The sequence below is a fragment of the Macrobrachium nipponense genome, chromosome 33 (genome assembly GCF_015104395.2).
Source record: "Macrobrachium nipponense isolate FS-2020 chromosome 33, ASM1510439v2, whole genome shotgun sequence".
Classification (NCBI taxonomy): Eukaryota; Metazoa; Arthropoda; class Malacostraca; order Decapoda; family Palaemonidae; genus Macrobrachium; species Macrobrachium nipponense.
In genome coordinates, this window is record NC_087219.1 from 13,579,959 (window position 1) to 13,599,958 (window position 20,000).

Below are 20,000 nucleotides of genomic sequence, written 5' to 3' on the forward strand. Positions count from 1 at the left end.
AGTTAAAGAAGGGGACGCCCGTGCCCGGGATTCGAATCCGGGTTGCTCGCTTTGTGTGTGCGTATATATTTATACATATTTGTGTTTGTGTGTGTATATATATATTATATATATATATATGTGTGTGTGTGTGTGTGTGTGTGTGTGTGTATATATATATATATATATATATATATATATATATATATATATATATATATATATATATATATTCTTGGTTATCTCCGTTTTAATTGGGCTGATTTTTAATCAAATTTCTTTTTCCAATATAGAATATCTACCATCTAGCTAATATACGGTATTGTGTATTTTCTATAATGTATATGCATTTTGTGGTTTTCTTTTGTAGAACTAAACTGGAATAATAATAATAATAATAATTTGAAGACCCTAAAATACCCCAAGGCTGCTCTTCCTTCTCGGGGTCTGTAGACTGACAGAGTTCTAAACAGAACGATGGATGTATACACAGAAGAAGCGATACCTTCACATAAACTGGGCTTTAAAAAATGCTATGTACACAGTTTCCCAGATAAACATGAACTTTGCAAAGATGCTCTTCGGGTTTTTTTTTTTTTCTCATTTCTGTCATGCTTATAGCACACGTCAATTTTCACTTTTTTTTTTTCTATTGGATTTTTATAACACGTAAATTTAAATCGTGTGTGTTTGTTTATGATACGTCGGTTCTCAAGATTTTATTTATTTTTTCTTGCATTCGTCTCCTCAAGTTAGTTATGGAGGTCTATCCCTTCCGCTGGCGTTCATCAGCACACGTCAGTTATTGCTAAATTTATCATTTTTTTCGTCACTTTTATAATCCTAATTCAGCTCCCACGTTACTTTTCCTGGTGTTCATTTGCACAAGTCAGTTTTTAAATTTTCCTCCTTTTGTTTATGAGCCCAAGTCAGTTCTCAAGTTTTTCTGGAGTCGATGAAGAAGGTCTAAGATATGATTACAAGGTCTGACTTTGCCCGTCTTTGTTCGTATTCCCTTTGTTCAAGCTTTTTCTTTATCGGGTTGTGTCTGTCCCGTAGAATAGTTCATGCTCTACAGGTATCTTTTGCTATGATAATAATAGTAGTAATGATAATGTATTTCAGGCACCAAGTCTTTACTCAGGTCTGTTTTAATCATCGTCACTAATGGAGCCAAGTCCAAGACTTGATAACCTCTTTGTATTACAGTATTTGCCAAGATCTGTTTGTTTATTTCTGTTTATCGTTTCTGGCTTTCGATATTTCCCAAAACTCTGTTATATTTCCTTATAGACTTCCGAAAGAAGTCTCACCTCCAGTCATCAGATATTCGGGAAGGCATGTGAGGTGTCCTTTCATAAAACAGCTCTTGTTCGTAGTTTATAGAACTCTCCGTCGTTATTTTAACTGCGTGTTTTTATTCTTATCTTGAAAAACGATCTAATGATGATCTTTATTGTTATCTAACCGCGCGCTTAAAATGGAAATGATGTCGCAAAAAAGAAGAAGAAGAACTTTTGTGTGTTTTTTCCATTTCAGGAAGGCGTCTCGGTCTAGATGACCTTGGGTCATCATCATGCAATCTCTTTGTTTGCACTCTGAATCATCTCTGACGCTATTACCAAGATAAACAGCCAAACATGTTCATTAGCTGGGAGTTCTTCCTCGTGCAAACATGCAAAGTGGGAGAAGGATGGAGTGTTTTTGGTGGTGGGGGTGGGTATAGGTGGGTGGGGAAAGGCTTAATAGCGTTTAGGTTGTATGATGAGGTTGTGGTAATGTCAAGGGCGCAAGTATAACCCCTTGCAGATATCTCTCGCTTGTTACAAACGGTTAATAAAAGTCGCACTGCGCCCAAAGATAGTTACGGATTAACTGACTTCATAAACATGTATTCTGAGCAGCCAGCCAACTTGGTGTTGGACTCGTGGGAGGAGGGCGTGGGGGAGGGGGATGTTGTCTTAGAGTGGGTACAGAAAGAAGCCCTGGGCATGGAGGGATTTGTAAGAGGGGTAGGGGGGGGAAGACAGGGGTATTCCTGAACAACGAGTACATCTGTCGATGACTCAACTAACGTCTAAACAAAAGAATGTCTAGTCAGAAGTAACGGTTTATCGTCGTATGGGTCTAGGACTAAGTTCTCCGTTCCCACAAGAAAGAATTTAATTTCATTTTTTAGAGTATTGCCTCTCGAGAAGGAGGCTTCTGTTACATGAAAGCCAGACAGCTGCACTTTCATTCTCTGCTTGAGGTTTCTAGTCGATGATCCTGCGAAGGATGGAGATGATAAAGATAAAGAGATAAGGATGAAGACGAGTGGTCCTATTGCCTATATGGGCGAATGAGGAGGAGGTTCACTTCCTCTGCGCTTGCGCTGAGATGCGCGCCCTCTGTTTTGAGCCTTTGGACGACGATCAAGGCAACAATAAATTAAGAATAAAAGTTCCCTTTTATTCTAAAGCTATTTCCTGACAAGCCTCCTTAGAATTCACGTGGGGCCAGGTCTTGTGTCGCTGGCTAAGATGAGGTCTTAGAGTAAGTAATATGAGTCATCTTTTTAAGGTTTTCTGAAGGGCTGAGCGTATGACGAAGATTAACCAAAGAATGTGAAGAAAAAGCAACTCGCAGCGATCGCTACACAATAATGATGATATTTTGATATAACTGGAGGAATAGGTCTTTTCATTCGAGGATGATTAAAATGGTATTTTAATTATGAAAAAAAGTATATTTTGTAGCGCAGTTGGCAGCATTTGGAGAAGGTGCTTGTTTATGAAAAACTCCAACCAGATGCCAGAGATGACGAACAACCAAACCCAAAGGAAGTAAACAAATGCTGCCAATATTCTCAATGTTCCTATTAGAGAGAGAGAGAGAGAGAGAGAGAGAGAGAGAGAGAGAGAGAGAGAGAGGTTGGAGGTTGAAAGAGGAAGTGGAAGCCGAAAGGGAGAGAGAGACACACACACAGAAGCAGAGAGGGAGAGGATGCACTTAAGTTGTTAAAAAGGTACAAGAAGAAGATTAACGAATCATGTACTTTATCTGATATGATAATCGAGGAAGTGTGTTTATGGCCGTCTGCATGTGTACGTACACGTGTGTGTGTGTGTGTAGATATATGTACATATATGCCCTTGCATGTGTACATGCGCGTGATTAAGGGTATGAGTTTGCCAAAAACAATGCTGAACTATGGCTCCGAGAGGACAGTTGTACCATCACTACAGACTCCACTACAGTTTCAGTGCACCCGTGGGTCTGCACGAGGGGAAGTGGTACCCGTGCCCTCCGAGGGGATTGGCCGAGGGAGGCACCACCACACGCCAACTTCGCTCACTCTGATGCCCCAGTATTGGGGAGTGCCCCAGGGAGTGTGGTTGTGTGAGCCAATGCAGCCAGCCTTGGGCATCAGAGAGTCCTAAGATCTCCGAGAGGGAGAGAGAATTTGTGAACGGGCCGCCCGAAGTCGATCACATGGTCAGCTGGCTGTCAAACGGCCATTGACATGAACGAAGGAAAGCGCTGATGGTTAGTTTTTTTCGCGTGAGGCTCCATTTTGCAAATATCATTTAGTCGTTTGTGGATTTTGTTTTTATGTTCGTTAGTGATTTTAGCGAGTGGAGTGAAACTTCAAGGTCATGTGAGTATTCTCTAATATTCATTTCATTCATTTCATCAGTTTGTGATTTCCAAGAAAAAATACGATTCGGAATAAGTGCGGAGAACGTTCAGAAAAAAAAATAGAATGCAAGACTTATGTATAGATATCAATTATTCTTCGTTCTTAGGAATAGGCTTTATTCTTTTGTAATTTCGGCCTTCAACCTATTCAATGATTTTCATGGTTGCGCTGTGTAGTACAGATGTTTTTATATTTTTGTTTTGTACTTTTCTTGTATTATTTGAAGGGCTTTTCAAGTTTATTCTGTATATCAATATTTTGTTTATATACGAATATATATATATATATATATATATATATATATATATATATATATATATATATATATATATACACGGGGAGGCCATAAAGTCCCAGTACCATTACAAGTATTTATTGCTTGTAATGGTACTGGGACTTTATGGACACCCTGCATATATGTGTTTGTGTGTGCATGATTCTCTTCTTTTACACACAGTATATCGAAGTGGGGTGTAAAATATCAGAACTATTCGTTGTTAAATGACTGACGTCAACCGTGTGACAATCAGTAATCGGTAGCCACGACATTCTTATTATGATGACAGACGATAAAAGCGAGTGTCGCTTAACTTGCACTAATTGAAGTGGCAACAGTTGAAGCGTTAGTGCTACTTAACACATAATATTATCTCCATCTTATCGAGGTGCTGATAACGTTTATATGTTTGCCTGAGGCTCTGTTTGAGAGAGAGAGAGAGTATAATGTTTCAATGATATCGGGGGCGTAAACGATGATGATTCTCGATTACCTTGACCTCCAGAGAATAACTATCTATCTGGTTGTCTGTGAGGGTTTATGTATTTACTAGATGACGCTGTGAAATCTTTCTTCTTTCCCACCGTTACCCCTACATTAAGGGGTCGGTTGTCTGATGCGTCTTCTCCGCTGCCTTCTACCAAAGGCAACATCCTCCACCAAACCACTTCTCTCCACATCTTCCTTCTTTTTATCTCCCCATCTCATTCTCTGTTCCTCTGTCGATCATCTTCCTCTTAACAGGTTCTTCCCAAGCCCTCTTCACTGCCTCCTCGTCATCCATCCTCAACACATGCCCATACCACCTTGATCGTGACTCTCTTATTACCTCTGTAATCTTTACTAAGCCTGCCCTTCCTCTTATTTCGTCATTTTCCAATCTCCCAAGCAGCGATATTCCCATAATCCACCTCAGCATTCTCATCTCTGTTCTCTCAAGCTTGACTCCCTTTTTTCTTCTTAGAGCCTATATTTCCGATCCATGCATTAACAGTGGTCTTATCACTGTGCTATAGATCTTGACTTTTAGCTTAATTGGCATTTTCTTATCACATAATACTAGGGTCATAACGTTTACTGAGAAGTGCAGAAAAGGATTTTGAGTGAGAGAGGAATAAGATGCATTATTGAAGGATCAATAGGGGAAGAACAGTGTGTGTTCAGAGAAGAAAGAGGGTGCACGGATCATGTGTTTCTTATAAAATAATTATGTGATGAGTTTGAAAGTAAAGAGTAAAGATTATATGTGCCATAAATGGACCCATAGAAAGCGCATTATAGAACTATTGTAGAGGCAGTGTTAGGCATTCTGAATATTTGATATACAAGACAAATGGCTTAGAAATATGGAAAGCTCATATGATGAATGTAAGAAGATTGTTCAGATTTTAAACGAGAGAGTGACTGTTTTGATGTAAAAATTGGACTGATGCAAGGTTGTGCAGTGTGGCTGTTTAATATCCCAATGGACAGAATATCAGAAGCTGGATAAATGATGGGAAATTCATTTTAAATAGTGAAATTAAACTGTAAAAAACCTGTGAAAGATTTTAAAAGTGTTTACAAGACGAGGAAGTCTAGATTAAACATGAGCGAGAATACGATTATGAGGAGAATTAGAAATCATGGAGAAGATTGGAGTAAATATTTCAGACGATGGTAGGATGTGAGAGAAAAGGCTAGCCATGGAATGGGTGAAGCCAGGAAGGCAGCAACGTTTCTGCAATAGATTGGGAGGAACATTAGAGTGTCTATGGAAACCGAGAATGAAATGGAAAAGTGGATTTTGAATATGAATGACAGGAGAAGATCATGAAGCTGTAAAGAGTGATTGCTTGTGCTTATAAGTAGAGTGAAGGGAATTGAAAACGTAAGAGACGTAGAGGTACATAGAAATGGGGCAAATCTGAAAGGATGGATCAATAACTTTTGATGGTGAAGTCACATAGAAAGAATGGAGAATGATAGGCTGATGAAAAGGCCTAACAGAACGTGCTGGATTAATGAAATGAAAGGAAGGAAGAGAATGGGTACAATACAGAGTTGAAATGTGCAGAGTGCAAAGGTTGATTCAGCAAAATGGTAGTGAGTCTTCGTGTAGGTGTGTAGAAGCTGCTGATGTTATGGAAGAATTTTGCTCTGGTGGTTGATGCAGTATTCAGGAGTTAGAATATGAATGTGCCAGTAATATTTATCTTGTATTGGATGGGCAGCAACTTCCTTGATGGGGAAAAGGTGAATGATAAAAAATTATATATATATATATATATATATATATATATATATATATATATATATGTGTGTGTGTGTGTGTGTGTGTGTGTGTGTGTCTTTTATACAATACGAGCGGAAGCAAGAAATCACTTGTTGTAACTGTTTTTGTATACAAGGCATAATGACATAAAATGTAGCGAAAATAAATTTACAGAAATAATTTCCATAGCATAGCATTTCTATCTACTAACTCATTCTGTCTTGTTTATTATTATTATAATTATTAATATACAGTTTAATGAGTTATAGTTTTAATAATTAAGGGCATACAAGAAGGATTTGGTCTTTCATGCACGAGAAGTTGGACAGCTAAAATGTGTGGAGAGACTAATTGAACCAGGTGGAAAGAAAAGGTATAAAACAATGCAGATTTAAGGATCGAAGGAGCTCTGAAAACCGCTAAATACTGTCTATAGTACACGTTTCAAGGCACACAGTAGGCGGTAATTCTTGAGAGCAAATGTCAATTTCATATTTTTATTAATTTTTTGAAAAGTTGATAAAATATTTATTTATTTATGTATCAGTTTTTTGCACGAGTTTTCTTTCTTTGCAGGAGAAAGATTGACAACTACTAGCGGGCAAAACAGGATCGCTTTCTCTCTCTCTCTCTCGTACAGTCTGAATAGAGCCATCATGAAGTAATGGCCACGAAGCCGATGAAGACGTAACATCTGAAAATGAATGAATTAAATCACTTAGATCATCCAATGACCCAGTGATCAAATCAGTTAATATGCCACGAACACCTCTCCTCCCATTTCCTTTTCCATCTCCTCATCTTCCTTTTCTTCTTCTTCCCCGTTTCAGTCACATCTTGTTCCTTTCCATTTTCTTGAGCGTTGTCACAGTGGGACCCTTGTCGGCTCATGGCCTCGACGTGACGTCATCGGGAGTGACGTCACGGCACCCTGAAACCCCGACTGTTATTCTGTCACTAAAGACAGCCCCCTCTCATGTTTTCACCACCGCGATGCCACGGCTGATTGATGGCAAATTACCGCCGATAGCTAACGGAAGTGCCGCTCTCGTGACATCACCGGCAAGTCAGGATGTCGACCCGAAAGAAGCAAAGGAAGAAGAAGAAAAAGACTATCCCCAGGTGACCAAAACAACGCAGAATAATCCAGAGTCAAGTGACCTCAAGTCAAGTCACCTTGTGGAGCCCTCGCCGGAGAAGCTGATGTCAACAATGAGGTCTCGTCGAGAAGATGAAATACTAGAAGAGGGAGATGATGCGGATGATGATGATGATGAGGCTGCTGCTCGTGTTGATGGGAAAGATGAAGTCGTAAACTGCAATTATAAAGAAGTGGCTGAAACGAACGTGGGAACAGGCGCAGATGAAGATGATGGTGTCGCATATTTGAAACACGAACGGAAGAGTGAGTTCTTGTCGTTTTTGTTGCATTCAGCATTAAGCGTGCTCGGAAAAATGGCCTTGCATGTGAGGAACCGGTCTGTAATTGTGAATAGAATACTCTTTCTCTCTCTCTCTCTCTACCAAAGAAGTGAAAGGCCGTGGTCTGTTTTTGTTTTTCAGATCATTCCAATTTTGTTTCTGACATCGAAGGAAAAGATGTCTGGATTCCAGAGAAAGCAGACTATCTCCATTCACGGGTAAGTCGGTATATTCAGTAGTTTTTATTTATTATCATTATTTGTTTCCTGTATTTTAATTTATAGGGTGTAGTTGCATTTAATTCTTCCACGTTCATAAGTTAATGGCCATTTTGTTGATCATTGAGCTGATTTTTAGTTTGTCATCAATGTAGTTTGCTTTCCTCCAACGTTCATGACTCGGTCATCATTTTGTTTAAGCTATTTTATGCTATATTTCGTTGAGTTAATCGCCAATTTTATTTTATTTTTGTTTTGTTTCACTCGGTAACATAATTTTTCTTTAGTCGCATTCCCGATCAACAGGAATTTTACTTTTTTCCTCTCTCTCTCGCACGTAGTCGCCCGTACGTCAGTTTACTTATTACGACAAAATTGAAATGTTGTTTTGACAAAATTAACATTTGTTTATGAACAAATCGTCATTTTGTTTCGAGAAAATAACCATTTCTAAAATAAATTTACATTTTGTGTCGACAAAATTACCATTTTCAGAATAATAACCATTGTGTTTTCGACACAATTACCATTTAAAAAAAATCACCTTTATGTTCTTACAGAATTACCATTTTTCTGAAAAAATATCATTGTGTTCTGAAAAAACAATTGCCATATTGTTCTGATAAAATTGCCATTATCTGAAAAAAGAAATTGCCACTTTGGTCTTACAAAATTAGCATTTTCTGAAAAAATTGTCCTTTTGTTTCTACAAAACTACCATTTTCTTCCTACAAAATTGCCATTTTGTGTTGCCTTCACTTTATCATTAATTAACCCTCCAGCTTAATTTAATTTACTACCTGACATTTGAGTGAGTAATATGTTTTATTTTTCATTTGTTCTTCAGGATGTAAAATGTCAGTGTGTTAAGTCGGTCATAATTAAGAATATTCCTACATGATTTCGTTATTTTTAGTAAGAGTAAGACGACATTTTCATTTTTTTTTCTCTCTCTTGTTATTGGTTTCCATTCCTCATCGGAGACGTAACATTTCAGTTTATAATCGTTTGTTTGCGCTTTCTATCTTCCCTCGCTTACCACGAGACAGTAAACTTCATTCCCCTTTTCATTGTCGTGTTGTTTATGCAGCTTTGCAAGAATTTAGAGAAGGGAAGCCATCCACATGAACAGGTTGAAGTGTAGCTCTGCTTTGGCTAACAGCCATCTTTTGTGTCTGTGATTCCTGTTAGTACTTATTACTTTGAAAGCTATCTCTATTGCTTCCTCCATCATTAGATTTTGCTCTGGTTATTACACACACACACACACACACACACATACACACACACACACACACATATATATATATATATATATATATATATATATACATATATATATATATGTGTCTAATTAGATGGAATTCTGTTGTAACAGACCATTTTACCAGTCATATATATAGTATATGTATGTATATTATGTGTGTATAAATATATATATTCAAAAGAATCTTATAAGAAAAAACTAAATTTTTGCTCGCCTCTCTGTCTGTCTATTTGTCTGTAGCTAAGTTTTCCTTTTGTATCTGTCTATACAGATATTGAAAGTAGGTAGGAAGTCTATCTGGCTATCTGTAGTGTAGTTAAATTATCTATTTATCTAACTGTAGCCAGGTTATCTTATCTATCTAGCTGTCTATCATTCTAACTGACATTCAAGATAACAAACTGCCTGCAGGCTCGTCGAGAAGCAATCACCCTCCACGGGCCCCTGTGGACTGACAAAAATACGCTGTTTGTCGAACTGGTGGTCATAGCTGACTACACCTTCTGTCAGAAGTACCGAGGAGGAACAGTGGACAGAATTGCCAAGATAGTTGGGGTCGCCAACTCGGTAAGTGGTTTAGTATTGTAGTGAAATAGCAGTAAACACCTCTAACTCGACCTCATGAAGAATTTAGCCATTCAAGCATTGCTATAAAGCGTCAGTTCATAGAATGTGAATTAAAACAGAACACAAAAAAATAGAGCCTTCTAGAGAGTGAGGACTGTTTGTGAACTAGTAGCACCAAGTTTGGCACTAGTCAGGCAGATGGGTGCATAGCTATGTAGTGTTTAAAAGAATCTTTACTCCTCTTAATAAAGAAGTACATCTTGAGACCTGTGTTACAGTTTAAACTCTCGTCCATTCCATAGAACCCAATTAGTTGATGAAAGTTGAAGAAATGAAGGCCTGGCCTCCGATTTACAGGTATTTGCTCCTCTGGGCGTTGTGGTGGTTTTGGCCGACGTTCAGATGTGGAGTTCAGGCGACAAGGCCAACGTTTACCCTTCGAAGGAACAAACACTCAAGTCCATCAATGAGTACAGAGAGAATTTGATCAAGGAGGACCCCAGGAATTTCAATGACAACGTCATGCTTATCACGTGAGTATGATATTCTCCCAGAGATCATTTTATGGTGCTAGAAAAAGAGCAGAAATGGTCATATTTGATCCCTACCTTCATGTCGAAGTATATCAGATATATTTACAGTATGATAACAAGGGAATGAGTCGTTTATTATTCTTACCTTTCCATCAGGGTGGGAAAGCTAGAATGAGGAGAGTTTTTAATGATAAGTGGGTCATTATTGTTTGTCACCTTTTGTCAACTTTTTTTTATGATTTCAGTATATTAAATGAAGAATGAAAGAGTACTCATAAAATTTGGGTATTGTCACTAATATCAACTATTTCTTCCACAAGGACAAAAATTGAAAATGGTGCGGGCCTCGCCTCTATCGGTGGAATGTGCAGGTAAGAGATAAAAAGGACAGAAAGTTAAAACGAAATTTTATACTACATAATGTTATAGGAAATACAAATCTTTTGCTCTGATATGTTCCAGTCACTAACATTATGGAACTAGGAGTAGACTGATATGTAATATCTGCTTGCATTTCCGGAGTAAGTGATAGTGATCATTAATGAGGTAGAAATTCAGTCTGTTCCATATCACTTCTTAGTGAAATTTCATGTGATTCACGGTAATCTAATAAATCTGTGCACATCAGCCTTGGAGCAGCAGAGGTTTGTTTTGTAGATTTTCTAGTATAGCCAATACTTGTAACAATTTCTCATCTGGCATTCATGCCTTTGAATTTGATCAGTTTGTACCCACAATGCCAGTACGTCAAGCTTAAAACCAGCTTCAATGTCTCTTTTTCAGCGAACACAGATCTGCCAGCGTTATCCAAGATGTCAGCGATAACTTTCCCATTGTGGGACTCGTGCTTGCCCATGAGATGGGTCATAACCTCAACATGAAGCATGATGGTCCTGAAGGTGGAGAGTACGTCCCAGGGATAGGGAGGTGCGATGAATATGAAAGTTCCATAATGCAACCATCCGTGAGGTAAGTTACATCCTTGATAACACTCAGTCTCTCTGCAGTATGGAGGAGAAATGGCCTTCTTGTTTTGACACTGGCTAAATAAGTTTTGCTTTCAGCTGAACTTTTCGGGATTTGCAGTGTTCTGAATGAGCTTTGAAGCATTCTTCCAAATCAGAGAGTCAGTGCATTGTGAAGACAGGCAAGAATATTTTTACAATAAATGGTAGTCAGGCACTTGGTCCCCGATTTCTAGTGACAGGTTTAGTGGTGTGAACTGTTTCATATTAATAGAACTCATCCAAGGCTGTGGCATTTATGCAGAGGAATAAATACAAATGACTTGTTACCCTCGATGTCTCCTGTTGTCTTGGTAACCACAGTCCTACTGTTGCTTATAAAAGATACTGATTAAATCGTTATATGAAGCACCATATATAATGCGACCTTGAATTCAGCGCAAGAATTTCAAGTGCCCCTTCTTAGCCAAAAAAAAAAAAAAAAAAAAAAAAAAATTAAATTACAATTTCAATGTGACTTTGGTCTTTTACAGCCATGAAAAGAGTACATTTAATGTCACAATTACTCAGTTTTTTTGACCTTTATAAATGCTTTTCCACAGTAAAAACTTGAAAAATTAATTACCCGGTGTTGGCTACAAGGTGCAATAAGGAAGATGTTTTTCACTGACTCATCAAACAGTTATTTAGATAAAGACCCTGGCTGCTCCCACTTTCAAGTAACATCGATTTAGTTGTTTTATTATTGTACGGGAACTTGCTTCTTCTGATTTCTTAGCTCACTGCCACTACGGTAGTTTTACATGACTGCTATTTTTATTATTTTTATTATTCAGATGATAATCCCTATTCATAAGGAATAAACCCACAGGGGCCATTTACTTGAAATTCAAACTTTCAAAGAATATGACTTTCATTTGGAGGAAGTAACAGAAATTACCAACTGGACATACCAAAAGAGCAGAACAATTATAAGAAAAAAGATAAATGAACAAACTGATAAATAAATGAATAAGAATGTAAGTAAATCATTGATTTCTAAGGAGAATTGTATAGGGCAGTAATGCATTGCGTTTCTGAAGTAGACTGGTTATAATATATATAATAAATACTGAAGGGAGTCTTTAATGTGAAATCCTACCTTTTAGTTACGGTTTTATTTGCTTAGCTTATATTAAAACACAGATTTTTGCTCTTGTTTACAGTCGTTAAATCACTGTCAACAATTCGGAACCGTAATCTTGCAGTCCTTTTCAAATTAAATATCTTGCATAAATCTCTCTCTCTCTCTCTCTCTCTCTCTCTCTCTCTCTCTCTCTCTCTCTCTCTCTCGATGCAGATGCATTTGTGTGGTTAAGTATATCTTAGTTTTACCAGACCACTGAGCTGATTAACAGCTCTCCTAGGGCTGGCCCGAAAGATTAGATATATTTTACGTGGCTAGGAACCAATTGGTCACCTAGCATTTGTGTGGTACTGTTTATCATAGCATATGAGTGGTTTTGCCAGGATTAAACCTGCCACTGTGGAATAAACCCCAAAACCCCATTGTAATAAATAACTCTACATCTCACCTCAGCTTACATAGCTCTCTGGATCTGGAGTGGAGTACATGCAGCAAAAACTACATATCAACAATGAGGAAAACCGATGACGTAGACTGCCTGAAGAACATTCCGACGGACACCTACAGGAGCGTCTGTGGAAACGGCATCGTGGAAAGTGGAGAGGACTGTGACTGTGGCATACCCGAGCTGTGCAGGAACCCCTGCTGTAACCCCACCACTTGCCGTTTCGCCCCAAGAGCTCGGTGCGCCTCTGGTGCTTGCTGTAATACAGCCGTAAGTTGCCCTGTGGCTCAGCGTTGACAGTTCAGAGATTTTATAAGCACTCCCGTCCTCAGTCACCAATATTTTAGGATTCTAAAAAATTTTCTTCGAGGACAAAGGCGCTGTACACCTGCACTAGTTTAGAATATGTATCAGGTGGAATAGATTGAGATACAGGTTATGATTTTATTGAAGTAATTTTGGCGCTTGAAAACTTTACTGTTTCAGCGGCCTTACAACTGCAAATTGTAAATTCGAATTTTTTTTTTTTAAGTGTGGCTTCAAAACAAAATATTCTCTTTAATTCATAGACAGTTTAAATTAACGGTCTCTGAGGTAGAGCACAGTAATATATTGTCTTGCATGCATGCATTGTTTGGTATTGGGATAATTCTATTAGTGAAACTTTATGGAAATCGTGAAGAGCATCAGTTGAGTTAAACTTCGTATGAGGAAAATTATCCATCGTGGACGCCTCTCTTCTTCAGACTTGCCAACCGCATGCAGCTGGAAAGGTTTGCCGCGCAGCATCAGACAGTTGTGATCTTCCAGAGTATTGTTCTGGAAACTCTGAACGGTGCCCCGATGACGTTCACAAAGGCGATGGCTCTTATTGTGGCTACTATAGTCAGGTGAATTGTGGTTGCATCTTTGTTAGTGAGCAGTCTTGAAATTCATCTATGTAATGACAAAGGCTGTCCATCACTTCACATTAATAAAAGTTGATGGCAGAAAGAAGGCTTTGCTGGTGACAATATGATATTTTAGGAAATGATAAATCACTCATTTGCTTTTAGATGCTTTGCATAAGGCAGGATACTTGTCAGAGATTAGGTACAAGTGGTGAACTGATAGGAATTGTAGTAGAAACTGAGTCCTTGAAATTTATGCTGCTCCTTTGTAAATCCCTTATTTTATACCTTCTTTCCTTTAAAGGGACACTGTTACAAAGGTAAATGCGGTGCTCATGACGAACGCTGCCAGAAACTGTGGGGATCCAGAGCAACAGTTGCAGACGCAGTCTGCTTCAAAGACTTGAACAAGCTCAATGACAGGCATGGTAACTGTGGACAGGACCCGGTCACTAAGGAATATATCAACTGTGATGACCAGTAGGTATCATTCAATAATAACGATGAAACACATCTAGTACTTTCATTAGAATACATTTTATAAATCTTTGTGAGAAACTCGTATCATTTGCTCGAACAGAAAATCTGTAAGCCGTGTCTTTACTGAAGACATGTTTAACAAAACTGATTATGCAAACTAAGTGAGGGACTTTTATTTCAGGGCACTTAAATGTGGGACTCTCTACTGCAACAATAATGGCCATGAAATGGTTGAAGGCAGCAAAAGGACATCGTACCATATGAACAATCAGTGGGTGGAATCCTCTAGGTGCCAGTATGTCGAAGGGTACATAAGCCATTACCCCAAGAATTCCTGGCTTTCCCCAGATGGCGCTAGTTGTGGAGACAGGAAGGTAAGTCTTGAAAGAAAAAAAAGTACTTCACTCAAGGCCTCGACCTCCTCTCCAATGTGGAAGTCTGACTTTCTCGAAATGGTGCTAGTTGTGGAGGCTGCAGACTAAACAAGTAGAATAGTTGTGGGGGCTGCAGACTAAACAAACAGAATAGTTGTGGGGGCTGCAGACTAAACAAGCAGAATAGTTGTGGGGGCTGCAGACTAAACAAGCAGAATAGTTGTGGGGGCTGCAGACCTAAACCAAACAGAATAGTTGTGGGGCTGCAGACTAAACAAAAGGGGGCAAATAGTTGTGGGGGCTGCAGACTAAACACGCAGAATAGTTGTGGGGGCTGCAGACTAAACAAGCAAAATAGTTCTGGGGGCTGCAGACTCAATTTAAGAAGTATCTTTGAAAGCAGACTAAATTTTCGAAGTATCTTTGAAAACAGACTAAATTTTAGAAGTATGTTTGAAAGCCGAATAGTTGTGGGGGCTGCAATCTAAATTTATAAAGAAATCTGAAAGCAGAGTATTTATGGCAGTACGCAGAATTTCATAGCAGATGGTTTCTTCGTGAAAGCGCTTGCTGAAGAATAGTACAGGTCTGATGAGAAGCTAAAAGTCGGTGTACTGAGGGCTTCTAGGTCTACCATCTTGCAATGCTGTGCTTCCTTAATGCCAGTTATTACGACGACAAGGAGGTTTTCCAGGAAGTTTTGCCATTTCCAGAGTTGTCAGTTCCTTGCTCTTCTATTGATTGTGTACCTTATTCGTGCTGATATGGAAGAAAATAAACAAAATTAATTACTTTTTTTATAATCAAAATACAAAGATTTTTAAAATTCATATTTTATAAAAAAAAAAAAATTAAATTAGAAAGAGAAAACGATAACTTAATAACTGAAAATTTCATGTCCTTGTAGTTTGTATATATATATATATATATATATATATATATATATATATATATATATATATATATATATATATATATATAATGCGTCTGTATTTGAAGTTTTGTCATTAATGCACGAGTAACTTTTTTTATGCTCATAAATGTTGTGCCATAAATATGACATAATATCGAATGCACTACGTATATCTTGGGAATAACTGACACCCAGAGGGGATAATAATTGATTAGTACTTCTGCCGCCAGTGGGGATTCAAACCTGGGTTTTGGCTCATAAACTGAAAACCAGTCGACTTGACCATTCGTCTCGTCAGTTATAATTCACTCTGGGTGTAAGTTATTCCCATGGTATAGTGAATTTGATAAAGAATGAAATTGGAAGTTTAATATAATGCTGTTGACTTTGACAAGACAAAAAGTTATATTTTCTGAATTCATTTTGTGACATAGATGTGCGTCAACCAGAAATGTATTCGGGTTCCTGGGACAGACGACTCGTTAGAATGCAGCAGGAAGTGCTCAGGTCGTGGCATGTGTAACAGCAAAGGGAACTGTCACTGCAATCCAGGTTATGCCCCTCCAGACTGCTCGCAACCAGGGTCCGGAGGGTCCTTCGACAGTGGACCTGCTGGGGAAGGGTCTTCAGGAGGTAAGTACCCAATCCTTGATTGCCATTGTCTTTTATCCTTCGAGAGGCTGAAGGTCTGTTTGATTCCTTCTGGGTCGAGACTACTCACCTTATTAACAATTCTTTTTTACTTTCCTGCGCCTGGTAAGGCCGCAGGTTACTAAGCCATTTGACCTTTGCATAAAGAAAAATATGTTTGTCCAAATTTCTCTTCAAATTGCCAGCCTGTCGACTTGTTTTTTACGCCTCCTTAAAAACGTTAGGATTTACCGCCTTCTCTAAAGGGTCATATTTCGACTCATATTTTCAGTTCTTGTTTCTCAATAATAACAATGAATAGATCTTCACTTGGCTCTTCTTTTTATCTCTGTTTTTCATCGCCAAGAAGCCTGCTACTGTATTCAAAACTGTTATCAACATTTTCACTCTTAGTATGAAAAAATAACACTACAGAAATCAAAATGTGGATACAATCGACCTAAGTTCACAATACGTATGACTAAATCTTTACGTATTGTTATAGAGGATTTTTAGAAGCACCATTTGTCAAAATGATTTAGACATGCAGGAAGAATGTGCATTGATAGGTAAGTCACAAGCGAGTTTATGATTCAGAAGTGCGAAGAGGAAAGAAAGGGCTTGGTAGATGGCATGAAAGTGGTGCTGGAAAGGAAGAGGCCATAAGATTATATATATATATATATATATATATATATATATATATATATATATATATATATATATATGTGTGTGTGTGTGTGTGTGTGTGTGTGTATGTGTATGTGTGCGTGAAGATAAAGCTTGACTTTAGACTTACAACTTGTGTAACATGAAACGCTATGTTAGTTTGGCATAAGTTGTTTTAATAATTTTTTGTCTCTTTGACCCAATAAAGTTTACGAATGCTTTGATCTTTTTTAGTAGTCCCTAAATCGACAGACCATGCAATTTAGACTGTTCAAATTTTACTGTTTATTTAGTTAGTTATTTCATCACCTGAGGTATTTTTGTAAGAATGAATTGGTTTCTATTGCCTCAAGCCAGAAAACAAACAAATAACCAGTTAGACAAACACGTGTGCTTCTCTTGTGATATCTTTTGCTTTAAATGTTTGTTTTCTTCATTTTATCTTTTGTTGTAAATATTTGTTTTCTTAATTTTATCTTTCATTGTAAATTTTTGTTTTCTTAATTTTTTCTTGTATTGTAAATATTTATTTTCTTCGTTTTAATGTTCCAGTTAACTTCTGTTCTCTGTCATTTTTGACTTAGTTTTTTCTTGTGCACCAAATGACTTTTGGTACAACATCAAACCAATAACTTTTTCATGGATGAAGACTCTAGATTGATCAGAAGGAAACCATCTTCTGAAAGGACTTTCTTTTCCCCAATTCTTCTAAAATGTTTTCGTCATCTAGTGCAAGTTTTTCTAACTAATCGAAAGTAACAACTGCCTGATTGTTATCTCACCAGGACGGAAACCAACTAACCCAGTAACAACTAACCCACGTAATAACTGGCCACTGACAACCAGACCAAAACTTGACACACCAAAGCCTGTGACTCCTCGTTATAGAGAACCTCGACCAACAATTCCTTACTATAACTGGCCAAAAACTACCACGACTCCTCGATCCAGAAGGCCAAAACCAACAAGGCCTCCTCCCAAGAGGCCCACAACCTCTGTTCCTCCTAGACGTAAAAAGCCACGACCAACTGGTCCTCCCAAAGTTAAACAAGACAATCTAGATGAGACAGGTAGATCTGGTACTTTGTTCGAAAGTCCAGGTCAGTATATATTACCATACTGTTTTTTCTTCTTAAATAACATTTTGTTTTCCCTCTGAGAAATAAGTTCTGATATTCAATGTACATCTCATTTTTTTTTTTCGTTTCCTTGTTGTAGACTTCAGAGGTGCTCTAGAGTAGTGGTTCCCAAACTAGGGTCCAGGAGAATGCCCTAAGGCAGGGGTTCTCAAAGTGGTCGATATCGACCCCCAGGGGTCAATAGGATCATCCCAGGGGTCTATGAATAGTCAGGGGGTCAAAAGGGGGGGGTCAATGAATAACTAACGTGTTAGAGAATTGAGTTACATATACTTGTACATCTAAAGTTCCAAACATATTTTCTTACTAGGTGTTACTTTTTTTATCATAATGAATGTCAAGTACTAAACTAATACTACTCTAATTGATTCTGACTTTTTTATTTTTGGGCTAGTCTAGGGGGTCGATAGAAAATTTGAAAATTCATAGGGGATCGAGGGGTTAAAAAGTTTGAGAACCCCTGCTCTCGGGGTCCTCGACACAATGAAAAAATGTATATTTTTTCAACTCCAGAAAAAAGTAGATGTGGCTGGTTTCACCAACTTTACTTTGTACTGAATTTAAAGTAATAGAAAATAATGAATGTATTTTATACATTTACTTTGTGCAAGAATATGCAAATATTAAATGTACTTCGTTGTATTGGGTATCCCGGTATGGTCAAGATAACTTCTGATTGGCTGCGGCCCTCGGCCGGGACTCATCATGTCTTGGGGTCCTTGGTATAGTAAAGTTTGGGAACCACTGTTCTAGAGCAGCAATAAATTAAATGACTCATTTGGAATAATTTCCTTTAATCTCAGCAGACTTCATCTTATTTATTGTTTATTTTTCCTTTCCAGGCGTAATTGCAGCATTTGTCATCTTAATCTTTGTTCTGCTGCTGGTGATACTGCTGGTTATCATGTGCTGTAACTGGGACAGGTTACGGAGGTGGTGGGATAACACTGGGCGAAGCAAGGTTTCACCTGTTGCACCCAAGGCTGTCTCTTGCATTGACAATTGTTTCTGCGTTACTGTGTCGAAAGTTGTCAAGTGGGCGGTTTCTCATGGTCCTGTGGGTAAAATATCAAAACCTGGCCAGTCTGACCCAGGAATCAGAAAACCAAGAAATAAATCTCCAGGTTACAGAGTGGATGTTCAGGTAAAGAGAATGTCTCACCCAGATTTCATTGATGTAGAGGGGCAAGACACTGAAAGGATATTGCAACAAAAGCCATTCCTCCCTCCAGGGCTGCCCAATAAGCATCTGGATAATATTACACGTCCAAAATATGAGCAGTCCATATCTGTTGATTCCGGCTGCGTTATTGATGATCGTTATGAATCTCCTGATACACAATCTACCAATGTTTCTATGTCTAGCTTAGTGAGTGTATTCAGAAATTATACCTCAAAGACATCTGGTGAAACTGTTCAAGCGGAGAACAGGAGATCGTTTATGCAGGATCACTTGAAAGAGGTTTCTTTGAGAAGGCTTGTAACTGATCCTCGTTCAGGTCACCCTAACTCTAAACATGGTTTGCCACAACCCTACCAAAAGCCACCTGATTCGCGTCACTCAGTTTCAGCTGACTTGCGCATGAAGAATACTAATCCTCATGAAAAGTTAGCAAACAATAATCATGTGACTTCTGATAAAGATAGCAAGAATGATAAGAGTCTACCAAATGTCAGTATTCTGGGTAGTAATACCAAGAAACCAATAATACCACCCTACAGGTCCAGGACTCCTCCAGCTATGGCTACTTCTAGAGTGACTCCACCTAGAACTACTCCCCCCAGAGCTACTCCCCCAAGAGAAGCTCCACCGCGACCGCCAGTTCATCAGGATGAGGTTAAAATAGTATCTGGTAAAAGAAAAAGTGTCGGTAAATCCAGGGACCAAGATAAAGTCCACGTAAAAAGTGAAAAGGCAGTTAATGAGTGTCCCAAAAATGATAGTAAACCCAGTGGACCTCAAGTTCTAGGAAAGAGAAATGTTCGGAACTTAGCTCAAAATTTCGAAAACTCTTGAATTCCTTTGAGCAGATTCTCAGCATAGAAGTGTAATGCATGTATATGATTACTGAAAGAAAGCTGTGTTTGGATTGGAAGCTAGAATGTAAACTCAAAGCTGACTTTTGTGTGGTTCAGGGCGATCCCAATAGACATTAGAAGTGGTTAGGAA

General features: G+C 38.3%; 1 protein-coding gene across 6 annotated transcripts in view; it reads left to right on the top strand.

Moving 5' to 3' along the window:
• LOC135202949 (disintegrin and metalloproteinase domain-containing protein adm-2-like) overlaps positions 1–20,000 on the top strand; it is a 24,706-nt gene that overhangs the window by 2,675 nt on the left and 2,031 nt on the right. For 2 of the 6 annotated variants that reach the window (XM_064232438.1, XM_064232441.1), the window contains exons 2-14: positions 6,769–7,597; positions 7,756–7,832; positions 9,511–9,666; positions 10,024–10,199; positions 10,520–10,570; positions 10,983–11,168; positions 12,744–13,005; positions 13,482–13,625; positions 13,930–14,105; positions 14,287–14,479; positions 15,827–16,025; positions 17,477–17,791; positions 18,673–20,000. The exon at positions 18,673–20,000 is cut by the window's right edge and continues 2,031 nt beyond it. In XM_064232438.1, the coding sequence (XP_064088508.1) occupies positions 6,949–7,597; positions 7,756–7,832; positions 9,511–9,666; positions 10,024–10,199; positions 10,520–10,570; positions 10,983–11,168; positions 12,744–13,005; positions 13,482–13,625; positions 13,930–14,105; positions 14,287–14,479; positions 15,827–16,025; positions 17,477–17,791; positions 18,673–19,847 (3,759 nt within the window). In that variant the 5' untranslated portion in view covers positions 6,769–6,948 and the 3' untranslated portion in view covers positions 19,848–20,000. Of the gene's footprint in view, positions 58–3,251; positions 3,620–6,768; positions 7,598–7,755; positions 7,833–9,510; positions 9,667–10,023; positions 10,200–10,519; positions 10,571–10,982; positions 11,169–12,743; positions 13,006–13,481; positions 13,626–13,929; positions 14,106–14,286; positions 14,480–15,826; positions 16,026–17,476; positions 17,792–18,672 lie in introns of those variants that run through there. The other 4 variants (XM_064232442.1, XM_064232440.1, XM_064232439.1 and 1 more) reach the window with 4 other exon arrangements.